General features: G+C 47.0%; 1 protein-coding gene across 3 annotated transcripts in view; it reads left to right on the top strand.

The window, feature by feature from the left end:
* The window catches only part of INPPL1 (inositol polyphosphate phosphatase like 1), a 1,340,026-nt gene that overhangs the window by 736,289 nt on the left and 581,550 nt on the right, over positions 1-22,187 (top strand). For all 3 annotated transcript variants that reach the window (XM_085623407.1, XM_085623409.1, XM_085623408.1), the window contains one exon: positions 7,425-7,621. In XM_085623407.1, the coding sequence (XP_085479533.1) occupies positions 7,425-7,621 (197 nt within the window). The remainder of the gene's footprint in view (positions 1-7,424; positions 7,622-22,187) is intronic.

The following is a 22,187-nucleotide window of genomic DNA, read 5'->3' as shown; positions in this document are numbered from 1 at the left end:
GTCGCTGCAGCCAGGAGGACCAGGAAGCGTCGAGGACGTCCAGGACCAGGAGGCGAGCTGTCCCACGAAGGCTCTTGCTGTCGGCGGCGTCGAAGTTGGACTAGGACTCACCAAGCCTTGGCAAGCGGAACCCACGAAGAACAAGGGACTTGCTTCTGGTGCAGACCAGGAAGGTCTGGGGTGCTTCTTCTTTGCAGAGAAGCGGGAGCCAGTCTGGAGGAGCCAAACCAGCGCAGAAGATTTCAGGGAGCGTCGTCACAGAGGCCACTAGCCAGCGGGCAAGCAACCGGACAGACGCGGCAAGCAGGAAAATGCTGAAGGGCCCCACGCAGGACTCGTGGAGTGTGGGGGGCTGGTCTTCGGTGCAGATGGTGCTTGGGGTTGGGGCTTCTCAATCCCCGGTGCACAACTTCGAGGGTACCTCAGAAGCTGCGCTGTAAGTTACTAGCCACTTTTCCCAGGTAGCCGGTCCCACGTCGCTCGTCGCCTCCACGGATCTCAGCTCTGCTGCAGATGTGGATGAGGGTCGGAGAAGTCTGGAAATCAAGGCTCTGGTCGGGCTCTGCAGTCGGTTCCTCGTCGAACGTTTCACAAAGCAAAGGGTAGTCACTTGATGGTGCCTGTTTGCACAGGGTAGCCACTCCTTGGCTACAAGGGAGATTCTTCAGTCTTCTTCTTTCGTCGAATGTCGAAGGTCCAGAGTTTCTGTTCAGTTTTGCAGGTTCAGGATAATCTAAAGTCTTGAGGCCCAACTCCCACTCTTATACTAATCTGGGGGGCTGGGATACCTGCTAGGTCACGCCTTATGGGTGGGACCTGGGAGGGGGTGGTTACACCCACTTCCCTTTGTCCAGTTTCGCGCCAGAGCTGGGGCTGGAGTGCCCCAGCGCCGGTTTGAACTGGACTATGCAAGGAACACCTTGTGTGCCCCAGGCATGTCTCATTCCTTTCAGCCCACCCTGCCCCAATACACTAAAGGCTGTCTGGGGAGGTGCTAGCACCTCCCCAAGCAGGAAACCTATTGTCCAGGCCTCCCTGGCTGGGATCACTCCCAGCAGCAGGAGGTCAGACTTGTGTCGTGGCAGCAGCATCCATTTTGTGATGCTGAGGCTTTGGTCAGAGGCTAACAGTTGAAGTATGATTTTAACATGTCTTTCCCTCTAGAAGGGGGGAATAATATTCTCATGTCCAGAAATGGCATGGGGGTATTATTCCCGAGTGTTAGACACCTTACACGACATGCTTTGATAAAGCCAAACCATAGTTACCATAACCGTCTAAGATTATAAGGCACTTTAAGAGTATATGGTAGGCTATATCATAGAACAGCTATAAGGACATGGTTCCGAAAGCTGCAGACAGGCTCAGCTCATGCTAGAGCACCATCTCACATGTTACCAAGCACTCTGCCTCCAGGATTGTCAAGGCCTGCCATAGGAGTGACTGATAGGTACACATGTGTCTATATGTAAGTTAGGCATAGGAATACTACACCTAAGCAAGGGGTGATTACACGACCTTGCCCCAGCTGAGTGATCAGCCAGTTGTGTCAAAATGGAAGGCCAGGCCAGGGGTGGCACAATACATGCTGCAGCCCCTGGTAGGCCTAGGGTACACCTATGCCCTGGGTACCTCGGGTACACTGTACAGGGGCCAATAAGGTGATCCTATCCAAATGGGTTATGCACCTAAAGTACATAGTATTAATTTAGAGAGAGAACAGCGGGGCTGTGGGTCTGATTAGCAGGCCCACAGCCACATCTAAGTCGAAAACCAGTAAAGCAAAAGCAAAAAGTGGGGGTGAACATAGAAAGCAGACCCTACTCTCCTACAGGAGGTTATAACCAACAGCGTTCCTTTCAGACCTCTCAATCTGGCCAAAGATCTCAGAATTATCGCCAGCAATATTACGGACAGCGAAATCAACCATATTCGCAGTCTCGTAGGAAACAGTCCTTTCGCGGACGAGAGTCCGGTAAGAAGCAATGAGTTCAGCCACCTGCCGCCATCTCTACCGTTACCACGTACAAGAATTGGAGGTCAAATATCCCACTTCTATTCAAATTGGTCCAAGATTACCACAGACACGTGGGTATTAGATATAATATCCAGAATCCATGCTCTGGAATTCACGAAAATTCCGCCAAATTCTCCTCCCAAGGGCCCACCCCCTGCTCATCTCAAAGAGCTTTTTTCCCAAATAAATTTGATGATTCAAAAAGGAGCAATCGAAAAAGTCCCTCTCCTACAGAAGGGAACGGGCTTTTATTCAAGGTTTTTCCTCATCCGGAAAAACTCAGGAGAGTGGCGTCCAATTCTCGACCTCCGCGCTCAACAAATTTTTAAAGAAAATGTCTTTCCGGATGTTGACGCTCCAAGAAATTCTGCAGTTGCTTTCGATGGGAGATTACATGGCCACCCTCGACCTGCAGGACGCTTATTTTCATGTACCAATCCTACCCGGGCACAGAAAATTTCTACGGTTCAGAGTGGCTGGCAGGGATTTTCAATTCAGAGTCCTCCCATTTGGACTCCGTTCCGCACCCAGAGTCTTCACAAAGGTCATAGCGCCAGTGACTGCGCATCTCCGTCTGCAAGGAGTTCAAATATTCCCGTACCTGGACGACTGCCTTATCAAGGCGAGTTCCGCCAAGGTAGCATCCGAGCTTGTTCAAAAATGCCTCTTACTCTTCCAGTCCCTGGGTCTGTCAACAAATCTGGAGAAATCACATCTAGCTCCTTCGCAAAGAAGAACGTTCGTAGGAGCGACATTGGACACGGATCTGGCCAAAGCCTTTGTGTCAAAAGAAAGGCAAATCAAGATATGCAATCTTGCGTGCTCACTACTTTCAAAAGAGTGCGTTTCAGTCCGTGTGTACAAATCCTTCCTAGGGATGATTTTGTCTTGCATTCATCTCATTCCCAACTGTCGGTACAGAATGAGACCGTTGCAGGAGGAGCTCAATCTGCAATGGCTTCAGACCACAGGATCATTCGAGGATATCATTCACATCACCTCGCGAATGCGGGACGCCTTTCAATGGTGGGGTCAGATGAAACACTTGAAAGAGGGTTGTCCATTTCTGGTCGAAATGCCGGATTTCACAGTCACCACAGATGCATCCCTCGAGGGTTGGGGAGCGCACCTTCAAGGAATGACAGTCAAGGGCAGGTGGACTCTAGAACAGAGAAAGTGGCATATCAATCTGCTAGAATTGCGAGCCATATTCTTGGCTCTAAAATCCTTCCAGGCCATCATCCGAGGAGCATGCATATTTGTAAGAACAGACAATACAACAAGTATGCATTACTTGAACAAACAAGGCGGGACGAGGTCAGCCCTCCTATCTCAGCAAGCGCAAGAGATTTGGGATTGGGCGATTCGCCACAAGATCAACCTCAAAGCCATTCACGTCCCAGGAATCACAAATGTTCTGGCGGATTCCCTCAGCAGAACCACAACATCGAATCACGAATGGGAGTTACACCAACCATTCCTAGACGGAGTATTTCACGAATGGGGTCATCCCGATCTAGACCTCTTTGCAACCAGCCAGAACCGCAAATGCCCATTCTTCGCAAGTTGGGCTCCCCACAAGGACTCGCTGGGAAATGCCTTTTCGATGAATTGGTCGCAAATATATGCTTACGCCTTTCCACCGATCCCGTTGGTTCCACGAGTTCTGCGCAAGATCAAACAGCCTTGCCGCATGATTTTAATTGCTCCCAGGTGGCCCCGCCAGTACTGGTTCACAGAACTTCTCCTCCTCTCGGAGGCCGAACCAATACAGTTGCGACCAATTCCACATCTTCTGACCCTTCAGAACGGTCAAATTTGTCATCCGGACCCAGCATCGCTGAGATTAGCGGCATGGCTCCTCAACAGCTTGAATTTGCACACCTAGATATCCCTCCAGACTGCCAAGAGGTTTTGGCCAATGCTCGAGCACCAGCAACTGTTAAAACCTACAAACTAAAGTGGAAGAGGCTTTGCATGTGGTGTCAATCCATTAATCTCCATCCGATCCACGCAAAACCGGAACAAATTCTGCCTTTCTTTCTACAGTTGGCGAGGTCTGGTCTTTCCCACTCTACTTTGAAGGTGTTCTTAGCTGCAATTTCAAGGTTTCGGCAGGATGGTATTACCTCTCTCTATTCCAATAGAGTCATCCAACAATTTTTTAAGGGGTTATTTAGGATGTTCCCGCCTATTCGGCGTCCACCTCCTTCTTGGCACCTTAATATAGTGCTTTCACAACTAATGCGGCATCCTTTCGAGCCCATCCACAAGGCGGATCTAAAGTTCCTTTCTTGGAAGGTTTCTTTATTATTGGCTCTAACTTCTACAAGAAGGGTTAGTGATCTCCAAGCGTTCACTGTTCATCGGCCCTTTCTGCAATTCACATCTGATTCTGTGGTGCTGCGCACTAATCCAAAATTTATGCCAAAGGTCCTGACTGATTTCCATCTTAATGAACCCATAGTTTTGAAAACTTTCTTCCCAAATCCGCAAACAGCTGCAGAAAGGGCCTTGCATTCCCTAGACATCAAAAGATGTCTGAAGTTTTACTTGCAGCGGACAGCACCACTGCGCAAATCGGACCAGCTCCTGGTAGCATATGGCAAACCACGTCAACGCCATTCAGTATCAAAGCCAACCATAGCTCGCTGGATCTCGGCTGCAATTTGTTTATACCATGATCAAGCTGGAAGACCATTGCAAGCGACCCCAAGAGCACACTCTACGAGAGCAATCTCTTCATCTACAGCTCTTTTTGCCGGTGTGCCTCTTCACCAGATCTGTAAAGCGGCAACATGGTCCAGCTGCCATACGTTTACCAGACACTACTGTTTGGAAGCTGCAAGTGATGCGGATGGATCAGTGGGACAAGCTGTTCTACGTAATCTTTTCAAATAAGGTGAGCCTCTGTTCTCCCTCCTCCGCTATGCTTTTATAAGACGCTTTTTTCCATACTATTTGTGGCTTGAAATTGTTTTACATATGTTGAAGCACACATGTATTTCTCTATGGTTATACTGTTTCATAATGTATATGGTCTATGATACAAAGTAGCGTCTTATGAGCATAAGGTTATGTACTGCTATCTACTCTGATTCAGGCATGTGAATCTATGAAAGACACCCCAAATACTGGAGAAGAACAATAGTTACTTACCTGTAATCTGTGGTTCTCCAGTATTGGTGTCTTTCATAGATTCACATGCAACCCGCCCACCTCCCCTCAGAGGCTTTTTAGGCTATTATGTATTGCTTCACTCCTGTGTGAGAAAATCTGACCGCCTGAGCCACTGAGGAGAACATTCTGGTGGGTGCTGTCGCCTGATTGGCTGCAGTTTGGACTGGATATAATGACAGTGATAGTCATAGCTGTGGAAGTTTTTTCCCTTGTAGCTTAGGCTACTTTACTTCCTGGTTCAGGTTACCAGGGTTTTTGGTTGTTATATGCATAATTATTGCTTTTTTATGTACCGTGGGACTCCCACTCCGACGACGGGGAATGATTCAGGCATGTGAATCTATGAAAGACACCAATACTGGAGAACCACAGATTACAGGTAAGTAACTATTGTTCTTCTGGCCTGTGACACAGGGACTGTCACCTGAATCCAGATTCGGTCAAAAACTCCTTAGCACCTGAATCTGGATGCTAACTTGGGTGCAAATTTCAAATTATGCACCATGCAAGTGTTTGTCTCAACAATTTCCATTTCCACAAAGCATGCAGCCAACTGAAATCGGAGTTGGTGCATTTTGGTACAAGGGAGAGGATGTGGCCTAACGGCTAGGGTGGTCCATCTCAAACCTGGGGAACCGGGTACAAGTCTCGGCAATGACACTCAACAGCCTGTGATTCTGGGCAAATTACTTAATCTCTCCGTGCCTAACAAAAAGGAATGTGTAATGTAACTGGTGCTCATGTAAAGCGCTCTGATACCTTTGGGTGAAGTTCGCTCTATAAAAAACTCATGCGGGGGCGGGGGGGGGGGACTCGCTTCATTTGCATGTTACACACATATGCGAGGTCCGACTGATGTGCTAATTAGGCACTCTGTAATTATCACACCAGAGGTTTTAAGGCTCTCCGAATAAGGCCCTAGGACTGCAGTCTCTCGTGCTCATGCCTCCCCGGGCACACTCCTCCTCCTACCCTCTCTGAACTGTTCCAAATGCTGGCATGCAAACCTTTAACTCATTGTCCTGCAGCGGCGGATGCAGAGCAATCCCTTCTTCTATGTCTCGGAGTGCGCGGCTGCTCGGTCCTTCATCCTTAGTTAAGGTATCTCAATGTGCAGAGATCTGAGTCTCGCACCATGGCCACAGATTAGAAGGCCAGTAGAGCCACTTCGCGGCTCGTCCTTCCACGGTTTATAACGTGAGCCCTCTGCAGCGATTACAAGGGTTTCATTATGAAGAGAGCATTGTAAAAGTGTAGTTTCTATTATTACAGTTATAATGGCAATCATTTTAATCACCTAGGACTTTCAATATACTCTCTAATCGAGTGACCACTTTAATGTGCAAGACATCTCTCTCTGAAGAGGTGTTAAAGCCACAAGATCAATTCTCTGTAAAAAGCTCAAATAAATCTATCGCACTAAGAATAAAACGCTGAACGTTTGATTTTGATCCCAGTACCTAGGCTAAAAACACTAGCCCTTCTTTTTTCCTTTGTCTTTTGCCATCCCGGAGAATCGAGTGGAGTTCTAATTTCCGAATGGTCCATCCAGTGTCCTTTTACAATAATCACTTCGTGTCAGTTTCTCCTGAGGATTAAAAGGAACTGCCCAATATGCACTTCAGTGACATTCGAATAAATACATAGGCAACCCACTGCCTCCATCCGTTTGTCCGTTTTACATAAGGTCACTTTTCTGTGCCTTGTCACTTGTCTTAGCTCGTCATGCAAGTCAGTTACTGCACCTCTCATTGCAAATCAGTGATTTCTGAATGCTCCATTTGATGGGGCTGCATATCACTTGAGCCAAGCGCCTTCTGTTCACCCTTGTAATATTCCTCAATGTGTCAATGTTTTGCATACTCTTTGTTTATAAATCTATCCTCTTTTTAGCGTCTTTTCTGATAATGCAGTTTCTACTATTTGTGTTAATAAAGGACAGAACCCTGGCCTGCCCTCCTAGTCTCCTTATTGAAGTTCTTAAAGGTGGCAAGTGTAGTACTTCTCTCTGCATCATTTGTCACAGGCGCAAGTCTACGGTACATTATTTGTGTCGTTCGCTAGCTATCATCAACCATCCCAGCTATGTAAGAAGTCCATCTGAATGTTTGGCATAGTATTTTTGTACAATAATGGTTCATCGCCCTACGATATGCCTTCAGATAATCTATTATTGGCACTAAAACGCCACAAAACTCTATAACAGTGTTTCTTTCCTGTTTCACAGGCAGCGTGCCACCACAGAAAAATATCACCTCATGGATTGGTTCAAAGGGATTGGGCAAGACGCTAGATGAGATGACAGTCACCATCCCTCATGATATCTACGTGTTTGGAACTCAGGAAAACTCAGTCGCGGACAAAGACTGGATCGACTTCTTGCGAGGGGTGCTGAAGGACTGCACTGAGATAGAGTATCGTTCGGTAAGGTTCTATCCTTTATAAACAAGTGGACTGGGACATGTGGTGCAATTATATATCACTGTATCTTCTGAGAGTAAAACACTATTTTATAATGGAAGGCTTTGCATGTTGGGATGCTGTGATCTTGAAGGAAACCAGCTAGTTAAAGGCTGTTGTAGTAAAAGTCTTCTTGAGGAAACGACTGATAAAATGTTCATTTCTCTTCCTCATCAATAATTATTTACACTGTAATGTCCTGCCTGGATGCTGGATCCTAGAACAAATTAAAATATATACATTTATGCATTGAGCTCTTTAGTAGAAAAGTGTGCATCCAACAAAAGCCAAACAATTAGCCAAGTTTTATTTACTTTCATCTTTTATAAAGCTGCCAATTAAAATGATATACTCACTCATTTAATAAGTGAGGATTAGAAACATTGTTCACAAACGTACCATTTTAAGGAAAAGAAAGTAAAATCTGGGCATGCTAGCAGGTAGGTTGCCCTAGAAATGAAAAACTGGCACTGTGTGCTTAAGGAGTCACCCTTCCTCCTTTGTTTTCTTCATGTCCCACAGGTAACAGTAAGTCCTTTTTTTCTTCTTTCCCTCACTTTGGAGACCTTTCTAAACCTTATACATTTGCTTGTTCTCAGTGTCTTTTAGGACTAAGTGTAGTTAAGTGATTTTCTGACAGAAACTTGTAATTTTTCCTATCAGGAAATGTGCATTCACTGTTTATAAGCCTGTGGGGAAAAAAGGCCCATCAGACTTTATGACCTCTCCATCTTCTTCCTACCGGAGGACCCTAAAGACTTCTGCCACTGCCAGAAGATGTCCAGAGGAACTTCAATTGACAGCCAGAATATTAGGCTTCATGACCTGCAGGAGAGGCTTCCGAATACAGCTTCCGGAAGGTCTGAGGGGCTAGGAAACTGGGGGACCTTCTACCACAGCTCCATTATCACTCTCCAAAGACACCCCAAGGGATAGATCCACAGAGAAGCATTCATACAGCAACTGATACTGTTCCCAGTAGAGGATGATGACGAGCTCTGAGCTGCACAGCAGAGAGTCGAATGCTGCCCGTTCCGCGTGTAACCTGCCTAGTTTGAATTGCAAGCACGTGAGACGCCAAGCAGCAGAGTGGCAGGAGGTGTGCGGCTCGGTGCTTGAGCTGAGCCGAGGAGGGCCGTGGCAGGCACGGAGGTGGGCACGGACACCCTCCCCATTGCAGTGAGCATACCGTTCGTGGCGACCAACTTCCAACTGCTCCCGGTCCTGAGAGAAACCGAACTTCCAACTTCCAGGTGATTGCAGGCTGGTCCCGGTCCTGAGGGACCCAGTAACCGCAAGGGGTGAGGTAAGCGCGAGAGCGCGTGCGCCATTAGTAGCGGCCACTGAGTGTGTGCCCAGTGAGTCCGTGGAGGCTGCCCAACTAGGTTGGGTGCAGCTTGCGGTACTCCAGTGTGCCCTGCTCTCTGTTGTCCATGTTTTTCTGTTTTCCAATCCTGCAGACGCATTTCAGCATCTAGCCAGGGGGGCTGCACCACATTTGCCTGCACAGAGGGGGGTCCAATCCCCAGGAAGTCCCCAGGAAGTGCCTTGCGCCTGGCGCATAAGCCCAATTTGCAAGCGCAGGAGCACATTCTGCATCCAGCTGGGTTACTGCACCCTTTTTCCATGCATCTTGCCTACATAAAAGCTTGTGCCCACTTTGCGCGCCTGGAGGCGTATAATCCTACTCGTGGCGTGCCTGGAGGATGCTAGGGTGGGCATACCCTTTAATATTTAATATTATGTCAGCGGAGATAGGCTCTTCAATCCTCAGGTACTGTGGTGTTTTATACTCTATTATTTATTATCTATTATCATCTGTGTTAGGCCGGTATTTCCCTGCCTAACATTTATTTTTATAATGAGTACACGAAAGGGAGTAGCTGGAACCATGGATGCCTTTATAATTAGTGCAAGGAACGTAGCACAGGAGTAAACTCGTTGACCCAGCTGAGACCGGGAAAAGTTATGTAGCACAAACAGCAATGGCTCAACCTGTAATCGTTAAAAGGACTGTTACAATGAGTGCATAAATCACAAAAGGAGGGAAACAGGAGACCAAGGTAAGGTGTAAAAGTTGTTATTTAGAAAGTAGTTATATCAGCACTACATTACAACTGGATTGAGGTAACCATAACAACCAAATGTGCACTGCGTGTCCTAGTGTAAGTGACAAGTTCAGTGACACAAGTGATATAGAAACAGCGTGAGACGGCGGAAGACAATAAAAACAAACAGTAATTCAGGGTAAAAAAATAACTTCAATACAAAAGTAATTCGTTTTGATTAATTTCAGAATGGATGGGATGGGTACAGAGTCTAAAGGAGGGAAGGGGGAGGGGGGAACAAAACCAAGGACGGGTCAATGTTGGGAATAAACAAGGTATTGGAATTAAACGTGGTGTTTGAAAATTAGAGGGGAAAAAGGGAGGCGGAGGTCTTTACCTTGGCGCTGTGAAATTGCTGCCTGAAATGGAATGGATCTCAATCAGCCGCTGAGGCTGGAACGTCGCGTTGCGGGATACTGCGTACGTTTCCCAGGCAATTTGTGGGACTAGTATGAGGAATAAATCCAGGGGGACGAGTAAAGCGTCCACACTAGCTGCACGGTGAGAGGGGATTAAAAGCCGGAGCAGCGGGCTTCCTGAACACTTGATAGGTAGGAACACTAGAGTGTATCTATCACAATGGACGGGTGCCCCGGGAGTACTTAAGAAAGAAGAAACGCCTCAAGAAAGATGGCAGAGAGAAGCGGTGAAAGGCAATGTTCAAGATCATGAATTGCCAAACAGAGTAGATGGTTAAGTGTATGTGCGTGCAAAACATGCTTGAGCCTAGATCAGGTATGTACATTCACAGGATGCATTTAATACATGAAGGCACTGCAAACATTAAATTAAATAACGGTCAGGGAGCCTGGCAACGCGATACAACATAGTAATAAATATGCATATTGGAAAATTAACACAAATGTGGTTTATGCTTAAAAACAGGACTGAAATGCAACGATGTGACTTTGTGGAGTGAACAAAGTGAGCATGCCTACAACAAGACCTAAGCATATTAGTTAAAAACAGATTCATAATCAATATAGGCAGAGACCAATCGTCTCTCCTTAAAGATAATGTTCAGTACAGATAAATAACACTACCATCCCTATTTTTAGGTCTCGCCTTGGCAGCGCATGCGCTGTCTCAGCGAGACCTAAAGTAATCTCTATACGTTGGCAAGCAGCCGGTAGTTTTTCCTGCTGCTTGCCATTGGCTTAGTGTTGGCGTACTGTTTCTTACCATGTTTTTCAGTGGCCCAACTGACTTCCGTGTAGTCCGGAAGCAGCGGCCACCAACTACAGTTTTAGTTCGCACTGTTCGGACTTTGTTTGTCTTGCGCATCGCTGCCTGACCTAAACATGGCAGCGGCGCATGCGCAAGGAGCCGGTGTGCGCGAGGGGTGGGCAGCGCATGCTGCTTGTTTAAGGTCACTTCATTTAGTTTATCCGACCTCAGGGGGTTAACTTGTGTTTTGTAGCGGCCATATTGGAACGGAGTTTTGTGTTTAGAGACCACCTCGCATACCACAGAAAACGAAATAAGGGCATTTTCTAATCTGTCGAATAGGTTTCACCAAATACGACGAGCCGCTGAATATACCATATATTTTTGTAAGGGGGTAGATGTTGCGTCTGTTGTGCAGACCCTTCCTCTGGTCCTCGATGGAGGGGCTGCTCTGCATGGAGTCGAGCGCCTCCATCTGACCTCCTTGTGGTGCAGCCGGGGGCTCCGGTGTCACCCTGCTTGTGCTTTCTTCCTGGTGGGTGCTGGGCAATCTCTTTTGGTGACTTCCCCTTCGCTTGAGCAAGAGAACGTAGCCTTGCTCATGTTCACATTGGCAACGAAGATGTTTTCTGCTTCAACTACGGGTCCAGTGGAGCTTCTCTGTCCTTGGCTTTCTATTGCTGTTTGTCTTCAGCTGCTGCTGCGCTCCAGGTAAGCATGGCTGAACTGCAATTTGTGTCTGCCACTCCAACGCTCACCGCCTCAGAAGCTGCTTTGTTGGCTGAGTGCCTTCAGAACTTGGCAAGTGTCGGGGCCCTGACTGGCCCCCTCAAAGGCCTTGGGACAAAGCTAGAAGAGTTTACACCCGTTACCTCATCTTTCTTGCCTCTGGCTCTGGCCCTGTTGACAGGTTATTATGTGGTGCTCTAGGCAACCTCTTCAGGCCTCTCCACCTTTGCCCTACCCCGATGGAGAGAGTAGGCTCGGAATGTCCCTTAGAGTGCGTCCCTGTTTGCACACAGCCTCGGCACCCGGTCTTCGGCTGGTGTAATTCTCGCCCATTTTCGGCTGAACCTTTGATACATGTATTTGTGTGTGAACAGGGTGGGCTTAAAATCAGGTGAACACACAGCACCCACTTTGTTAGTGCAAATGAAACCAGCATTAAAAATGCAATAGGTCTCGCCTTTAATTAAGTTAAAGCCATTTGCTTTGCTGTACAATACCATTAGCAAAGCAAATGGCTTTAACTTCATAAAAGGCGAGACCTATTGCATTTTCAATGCTTGTTAATTTATCCAAACATTTGTTATCTACTGACGAAATCTCACTCCTCTCCAAAGGCCTCTCCTTTGCACCGGCAGATCACAGTAATTTTTTAAAATCGCAAGAAGATTTACTATTGTTCTTCAGACATATCCGTTTGAAGCAATGTTTTTCTGACAAACCATACACCAACAAACCCTATGAAAACAAATTTCACTTGCCTTCTTCTTTTCTGCCTCCTTCATACATGTGCCACCCGAAATCCTCACGTTCGAGAGACTTCTTATGCATTAGGTCAAGGAACTACAGCAACATTCTGAGTTTGTTCCTTATAACCTGCGACTCTCAGAAAAACATGCCATTAACAGCTTAAGCGACAATAAAAATATAACTATAAAACCAGCGGACAAAGGCGGTGGCATAGTTGTCATGGATCATAATAAGTATGATGCCGAAATCATACGACAACTTAGTAACCCTGCACACTATCAGGCCTTGCCCTCAGATCCATTGGCTAACATCCAGAAGAAAATATTGACAGCAACCAATCAGGCCCTTCATTCATCCATCATCTCTAAAAAAGAACATGCATTCCTCAATAACCCTCACCCGAGAACACCAGTAATATACATACTGCCCAAAATCTACAAGAATCCCACTGAGCCACCCGGCCGCCCAATAGTATCTGGATGCGGCTCTATTCTGGGTCCTCTCTGCAAGTACATTGACTCTATTTTAAAAGAGTTTGTCCCCCTCACCAACACCTTTGTCCGGGACAGCACCCACTTGATTAATATCATAGAGGAATTCCCATTCAATACCAAGACTGACCTCATGGTTGGTCTCGTCATTGAATCATTGTACACCAACATTCCCCACACTGATGGTCTCTCAGTCATCAAACATCTATTAGACACCAGACCCAGACCTTTTCGCATCCCCAGCGAATTTATCCTAGATCTGCTCCACATTGCCCTCACTAACAACTACTTCCTTTACAAAGATACCTTTTATCTCCAGGTAAAAGGAGTTTCAATGGGAGCTTGTTTTGCCCCTAATTTTGCTGTCCTATATGTCCACCATCTTGAGACTACACAAATCTTATCCATCCAGAATCCCTTTTTGAATAACATCATATTATGGCGTTGTTACATTGACGATGTTCTTCTCCTCTGGCATGGCCAACAAGATGAACTGATCTTGTTTATCTCCTGGCTTAACAGCTGTCAAGGCCACCTTACCTTCACTTCAGACATAAGGAAAAATGATGTTCGAGGCATATGAGCTGCAGATTACACACTGTGCATAGATCGCCATCTGGTGTTGGGCCCGGATGTTTGAACTTGTTTTTGTCTTGGAAAGTCTTTGGAAGTCACGAGGTATGTGACTCCTCCTTTAGATCGTAGTGCGCATGGGCATCGGCTCCATCCTCAGATTGTTTTTTTCCGCCATTGCGCTCGTATGTGATTTCTTGCGTTCCAGTTCGGAACCGTTAACGGTTTTCTCTTTTGACGCGTAATCCTTCCCATCTCAACGGTATTATTTTCGATCGCGTTTCCAGCCACACGCAACCCTTCAACTTCGAAGTCTTCAATTCCAGTCGTTGACAAAGGTCTTCGGGCCTACCCAGGCCTCATCTCCGGCTCATGGAAAGGACGCCATTTAAAAAGTGTCCTCGATGTGGGTCGAAGTTTCCCCACACCGACCTACATGAGGTGTGCAACCCCTGCCTCTCACCGGAGCACGAGGCCAGAGACTGTCCAGCTTGTGCCTCCTTCTGCTCCAATAAGACCATCCGGGACTGACGAGCTCGAAGAACAATGGTGCGCTAGTCATCTTCGATCCCCGACGACATCTTTCAGGAGGGCGTTGATGTTCCGGAGCAGGGTCGAGTCGAGGAAGCCATCATCAGCGCCTCCGAAGCAGATGATTCCGACGTCAAAGACATCACTCCAGCTCAAAGGGCCGTGAGTACAGACGTTGACCCCGACCCACCCACCCCCTCGACACCGTCAAAAAAGGCTTCGGTACCACCTCCACGCCCATGTGCACGCCGAGACACTGCTTCCCATGCCCCGCCTTCGGGCCCAGTAAAGAAGCATGGTAAGCCTTTAAGCGACTCGGGCTCGAGTCAGCCTACCCTCGGTACCGAAAAGCAACATGCGGCACCGAAGAAAAAGGCGTCATCAACCTCATCCACGTCGACCGCTGCTCCCACATCGAAGCACTCGGCGTCGAAGTCTAGCACCAGTTCCTCGGCACCGACAACACCCTCGGAGCCGACTAAAAAACGCCCGCCGAAAGGCCCCGATACTTACAAGCCGAAGACCTCGGAACCGAAAAAACAGCTTCCGGTTCCAACTGATAAAGACACTTCAAAACTACACGGTTCCAAGCCTAGAACCGCTACCGAGTTGACGCCCAAAAAACTTACGGCACCGAAGCCCTCGGCTCCGAAGGATCTGTCTCCTGCAGATGAACTGTTTCGACCAGATCCTACCCAAAAGACTCTAATGAAGGATCCTAAGACGGGTCATTTAATGCTCACCATCAAGAAAAGACCACTAGACATGCCTGTGCCCGCACCGCCACCAAAGAGAGACTTTGCTACCTCTCCATTAAGGATTCCTTCTCCCCTTCCTCCTCCTCCACCACACCACTCTCCCACACCATCACCTACCCCAATAGATGATGATGATAACACCTCAGATGATGCAGGGGGTGGTGCGGACGATCAACCCCTTGGGGACCCTACTCCTACTGGCTCCCCTGATCCCTGGGATGATTACAGTGTCCCAGATGTCCCTTACACCCCACAAGATGATATTTATCCCTCCAGACCTTCCCCTCCAGAGGACAATATCGGATTCAACCAGCTCCTTCAAAGAGCTGCACATTACCACGGGGTGGCCCTGCATACAGACCCAGTAGAGGAGGATTTTCTTATGGATACCTTTGACACCACACAAAGGTCCACCGCAACACTGCCCATGCTTAAAGGGGTCATTAAGCACGCACCAGAGATCTTTAAAGACCCCGTTAGGGCTCGGGTCATCAACCCAAGAATAGAAAAGAAATATAAAGCTGCCCCTACTGACCCGGTATACATTAAGGGCCCTGCACCACTAGACTCCCTAGTAGTCTCTAATGCCAGGAAGAGGGCAAATTCCCAAACGTCAGGTGACGCACCACCACCAGACAAGGAATCAAAACTCCTAGACGCCTCTGGCAAACGCACAGCGTCACAGGCAGCAGATATTTGGCGCATTGCTAATACCCAAGCGCTCCTAGCCAGGAATGACAGGGCACATTATGACGAATTTGAGTCCATAATGCAGCACCTCCCTGACAAATATAAAAACAGGGTCAATGAACTAATCCAAGAGGGTAAGACCATCACTAACACCTCCATTCGCTGTGCCCTAGAAACCGCCTCTAGGGCAGTCAAGACCAGTGTCCTTGTGCGCATGCATGCCTGGTTACGTATATCAGGTTTTAAACCCGAAGTACAGAGTTCTATACTCAATCAGCCTTTTAATGAGCAACACCTATTTGGACCCAATGTAGACGTATCCCTCGAAAAAATTAAGAAGGATACAGACACCGCCAAATCTATGGGAGCCTTGCAATCGCAAGCTCCCAGACGGTCCTTTCGTCGCTCATCCTTTAGAAGCACCCATCGAGGCTACTCCTCTGATAGCCCCTCCACCTCTTACAAAGCTCCACACAATCCACCTTTACTAGAGGTTACTAAAGGGGTGGTTACAGGGGGAATAACAGCAAAGGCAGAGACAAAAACAACAACTCCCGCTCTGCCTCCACACCTACCCCATGACTTCCCCCCGACTATTCCACTCCAGTCGGGGGAAGACTCCACCAATTTCTCCCTGCCTGGATAAACATCACTTCAGACAGGTGGATCCATGAAATCATTCAATCAGGCTACTGTCTCGAACTAACATCTACCCCCCCAAAGATACCACCCAAACACCGTCCAATGTCACAAGAACATCTGTTACTGTTAAAGCAGGAGGTAATCTCCCTGCTACAAAAAAGTGCAATAGAACCAGTTCCCCTGCACCAACAAAACAAGGGAGTCTACTCCCTCTATTTTCTCATACTAAAAAAGTATTGATCTCTAACGCCTATTTTAGACCTCAGACCCCTAAACCTATAAATACATTCAGAACACATCCACATGGTCGCACTTCAGCAGGTCCTCCCTGGGCGATTTCCTTGCTACTCTAAACTTCAAGGACGCCTATTTCCACATTCCCATTCACAGCGCTCACAGAAAATATCTCAGATTCGTAGTGGACGGTCAGCACTATCAATTCAAAGTACTCCCATTCGGAGTCACCACAGCACCAAGAGTGTTCACCAAGTGCCTAGCAGTAGTGGCAGCACATCTAAGAAGACAAAGCATACATGTCTTCCCATATCTAGACGACTGTCTTATAAAAGCCAAATCGTACAATCCGTGTGTACAACACACTCATGCCACTATTCAAAAACATCACAACCTAGGGTTCACAAATCACCCCAAATCCCAGCTGCAACCGTCCCACACGCAACAATACCTCGGTGCCACAATAGACACCTCAAGAGCGCTCGCCTATCCCAGTCCTGCCAGGATAGCGAGCATTCAAGCTCTTCTCACCAGATTCCAACCGCAACACACTCTTCCAGCTCGAGTGTTCATGCAACTCATACGGATGATGGCCTCTTGCATATTCATAGTGCCTCATGCAAGACTCCAGATGCGTCCTCTCCAAGAGTGCTTAGCATGCCAATGGAACCAGTCTCAAGGTCAGCTAACAGATCTGGTGTTGGTAGACGGTCGTACCCATCACTCTCTGCAGTGGTGGAACACCAAGAACCTTTCCAAAGGACGACCGTTCCTCGAGTCAGTTCCTCAAATAGTCATGACAGCGGACGTATCGCTCTCCGGCTGGGGAGCTCACCTACTACATCACACCATGCAGGAACGTTTCTCCACATCAACCACTTGGAGTTACTAGCCATATTCCTAGCCTTAAAAGCATTTCAAAAACAAATATCAGGCAAGACTGTCTTAGTCCGCACCGACAACATGACAGCCATGTATTATATCCAAAAACAAGGCGGGACACACTCTCTGCAGCTCTCTCAACTTGCACAGAGCATATGGAGGTGGGCTATACCTCAGAACATTTTTCTCCTAGCCCAACATGTCCCAGGAGTCCAAAACGCAATGGCCGATCTCTTGAGCCATCAAACAGAACAAATCCACGAGTGGGAACTTCATCCACAAGTTCTTCAACCGTTTTTTCAGATTTTCGGGCAACCACAGATAGACCTCTTCGCCACCCAAGAAAACGCCAAATGCCCAAACTTCCCCGCCAGGTATCCTCACCCATTGTCCAAAGGCAATGCGATATGGATGAACTGGTCAGGCAGATTTGCGTATGCTTTTCTGCCTCTCCCACTCATTCCGCTAGTGGTGCGCAAACTACAGCAACACTCATTAACGATCATCCTAGTTGCTCCAACTTGGGCCACACAGCCATGGTACACCACACTGCTGGAACTCTCAGTAGTTCCGCACCAAAAACTACACCTCTCTCCACGCCTCTTAACCCAGAACCATGGAGAGATCCAACACCCAGACCCGGCTCAGCTCAACCTAGCGATCTGGCTCCTGAAATCCTAGAATTTGGTTACCTTAACCTTCCACCTGACTGTATGAATGTCCTCAAAGAAGCTAGACGGCCTACCACTAGAGCATGCTATGCAGCCAAGTGGAAGAGATTTGTAGTATACTGCCATAGCAACCACACTAATCCCCTAGATGTGCCTATCCAACACATCATAGATACGTACTACACCTCCAAAGATACAACCTAGCCTATACCTCTATCAGATTGCATCTTGCTGCCATAGCAGCATATCTACAAAATAGACAGCATCTCTCACTTTTCAGAGTACCTGACATAAAAGCCTTTATTGAGGGACTCAAAAGAATAATTCCCCCCAGAGTACCACCTTCCCTGTGTGGAATTTAAACATCGTTCTCACAAGACTAATGGGGCCTCCATTTGAACCTCTATATAAATGTGAGTTACAATTCTTAACATGGAAAACTGCTTTCCTCGTAGCCATCACTTCTCTACGAAGAGTTAGTGAGCTACAAGCACTAACCATTCAAGAACCCTTTCTCCAGATGCATCTTAATAAAGTTGTTCTCCGAACTAATCCTAAATTCCTCCCTAAAGTCATTACTCCCTTCCACCTCAATCAATCTGTAGAGCTGCCTGAATTCTTCTTGCAGCCACAAACAGTCGCAGAAAGAGCTCTTCACACCTTAGATGTCAAAAGAGCACTGCTGTACTACATAGAGAGAACACAACCTTTTGTTAAGACCAAACAACTATTTGTGTATTTCTCACCACCACACAAGGGCAACCCCATATCAATATCTGGGATAGCTAGGTGGATTGTCAAATGCATACAGATTTGTTACCATAAAGCAAAACGTACATTATCTGTTCCTCCTAAAGCCCACTCTACACGAAAGATGGGGACTTCAATGGCATTTTTAGGAAACATTCCTTTAGATGATATCTGCAGAGCTGCTACATGGTCTACACTGCACCCATTCACAAAACACTATTGTGTTGATGTGCAAACTAAACAACAGGTTAGTGTGGGCCAGGCTGTACTCAAAACACTATTTCAAACTACTGCAACAGATACTGTGTCAGAGTCCGGTGCTCTCAGAATCACTCGGGAGCAGAATGCTGATGTTCCCAATGCCCCTTCCCAGCTTTCCAGGCCAACGCTGTAAATACGAGCTGGCCCAAGAAACCCAAGGGGGGGGAAGGGGAATTGGACAGAGAAGAGACAGTCACTACGTCTTTTTCTTTCTTGAATGTTGTCGCTCTTTCTATCTTGCTTGCGACGACAGGAGTGTGAATACTGTAAAAGACATAATCACAAGGTAAGTACCCTACTCTACACTCTGTACTATCTATGTTCAAAAAAGGATCCTTCCTCTCTATACCCACCCTGTCTTTAGTGACCAATGCTCCTCTTCTGTTGGGGAAGGTGGTGTAGTCTTGATGTGGTGTTTCTGTAATGACAAACTCCTTCTATTAGAGCTGACTACTCTACTTCAATTCTCCTCCCCATTTCTTAATTCTTTCCTCTCCTAGTGGCCCTCTTACCCAAGACTCTACTAACGGTGCCTCAACTGGATTCTGGATTGTTGTGTTCTTCTTCTTGTTTTTTCTGAGTTTCTACTACGGTGTTTTTTCTGTCTGTTAGTCGTTACTCTGCACTCCTCAAATAAGGAAACTTCGTAGCGTACCACTTGATACTAACTACGCTCGATAAGTACTTCTCACACGGACCTTGATGCTAAAAGGTTCTGACTTGAAGCTCTGACTTGATTCTCTGCTAGAGTTTAGCTGTCTGTGTCTTTCTGTGATTCACTGCTGGGATACTCGGTGAGCCTAGCTCACGCGCTGACTAATTACTGAAAAATTCTCCTCAGGAAGTATCACTCTGAATGTTGGTTACATACTGTTCCAGTAAACAACTATTCCATTTGAAGTGAAGGGAACTTAGAGTTGAAATTCCTAAACACGCAATTCTCACGGAAAACTATTCTTCACAAATGTCGCACTAAAGCCATGGAACAGTCTTACTGAAATTTCTGGAATCCTGGAACTCGACTTCTAAGAAAATTGACAAAACTTCTCTCTCACGAAAGCACGGCACACAACGTCGACTTTCTCCTCTCACAACTCTGGTGAAGTGCGCCTCTCCACCGGGCTGACACCTGGATCTTGCTGATTGCTTTGGAACACTAGAGCGCTAACCTGCGGCTCACATGTTCCAACTATAGCGGCCATTTTAGGTTCTGGTTTTACTTTAATTCGCTCTCCTGTGCTGTGTTGTTTACCGGGGGGCAGGCCTTTGGTCCTAAACATAGGATTCGTTCTCAAGTGTCTGCTGGTCCTGACATACTGGTGGTCGCCGCTAGGAGTGGATACTGCTTTACAATCTATGCACAGTGTGTAATCTGCAGCTCATATGCCTCGAACAGAATATGCTACTTACCAGTATGCATCTGTTCTTGGCATGTAGAGCTGCAGATCTACACACGCCCACCCACCTCCCCGGCTACCTTTATCTGTTCCAGTATTATCTTACTTAGATACACCATACATGGGCATCTTTCCTGTTTCTTACTAAGCTCCGTCATTTCCCTACTGGAGAAAAACAATCTGAGGATGGTGCCGATGCCCATGCGCACTACGATCCAAAGGAGGAGTCACCTAACTCGTGACTTCCAAAGACTTTCCAAGACAAAAACAAGTGCAAACATCCCAGCCCAACACCAGATGGCGATCTATGCACAGCGTGTAGATCTGCAACTCTACATGCCACGAACAGATGCATACTGGTAAGTAGCATATTCCTTATCATTCCCTGACCTCGCACTCCTCGCAGAAGATGGCATCATTGGTACTACACTCTACTGCAAACCCACCGAGCGCAATACCTTGCTATTGTACTCCAGTTACCATCCCTGCAGTTTACGCGATGGCTTACCTTATGGACACTTCCTCCGTATTAGTAGGAACTGCAAATGGTGCAAAGACTATTTTCGAGAGGCAGCCATTCTATCAGAGAAATTGACCAACAGAGGCTACCCCAAACACCTAGTCAGAAGGGCATCTAAACGAGCATGGTATAGCCTCCGGGAAATACTCTTGACATCGTCCACCAAACCCATTAACCAACACATTCCTTTCGTATCCACTTACTGTCCCTCCAGTAACAAGGTTAGCAACATAATCAAAAAGAATTGGACAGTACTCCGTACCTTTGGATCCTTCAGAGAACCACCTTTGTTCTCTTACAAAAGAGTCAACAACCTCTCTGATAAGATGGTCCACGCCATTACATGGCCCCAGAAAGACAGAACCAATTTGTCAGTCACGTCCGTCCATGTGGGGCTTACCCCCCATCATAGGCCACTTTAAATGCCAGACGTGCATTGTCTGTGACTTGACCATTAACACCAACGCTTTTGTCACCAGTGATTACACTTACCATTTGAAACAATTTTCAAATTGCCGGACCACCAACGTCATTTATGCGATACGTTGCCCTTGCAACATGTTATACATTGGCCAGACTACACAAATGGTAAAACAACGCATTGCTCAGCACAAGAGCCGCATTAGATGTAACGTTGAGACTGCACCATTAGTGGCACACTTCATAAAACCGACCACTCTGAAACTGACCTGACGTGGCAGCTCATTGACCGCCCCCAACTACCTATTCGGGGTGGCATTCTGCAACTTCTATTGAATAAATACGAATGTCGTTGGATCGCACGTTGCAACTCTGTTGCCCATGGGCTTAATTCTCTTGATGAATGGAATACAGTTATTACAACATCCTAGAATGCGTGCCCTTTATTTATCTGTACTGAACATTATCTTTAAGGAGAGACGATTGGTCTCTGCCAATATTGATTATGAATCTGTTTTTAACTAATATGCTTAGGTCTTGTAAAACCAAAGGAGAAAACCAAAGGGGATGATGGACGGAGTGTCGAACATTGCAAGCACTCACCCCCAGTCAACTGATCTGGGTTTAATCCATCATCATTCTTTAGCTCACTCGGCCACCCCAGTTCAGACATGGCCATATGCAAATCAGTCTGACCCTGTGCCTCATGGGAGCAGTCCAGCCTGAACTGCCAAGCCATGTCTTCCTTGGACCGGAAACAAGCATCCTGGGACCGGTTTCTGCTGTCATCAGCCAGGCTAGCTTGAATCCAGTGGCAAAGTGAGCAAGGGACCCACGTCTGGGCATACCCTGCCAACTTAGGGCGAACAAAGCAAAACCAAAGGGGATGATGGACGGAGTGTTGTAGGCATGCTCACTTTGTTCACTCCACAAAGTCACATCCTTGCATTCCAGTCCTG

Source organism: Triturus cristatus, chromosome 8 (genome assembly GCF_964204655.1).
Source record: "Triturus cristatus chromosome 8, aTriCri1.1, whole genome shotgun sequence".
Classification (NCBI taxonomy): domain Eukaryota; kingdom Metazoa; phylum Chordata; class Amphibia; order Caudata; family Salamandridae; genus Triturus; species Triturus cristatus.
This window is presented reverse-complemented; position numbering and strand designations above follow the sequence as displayed.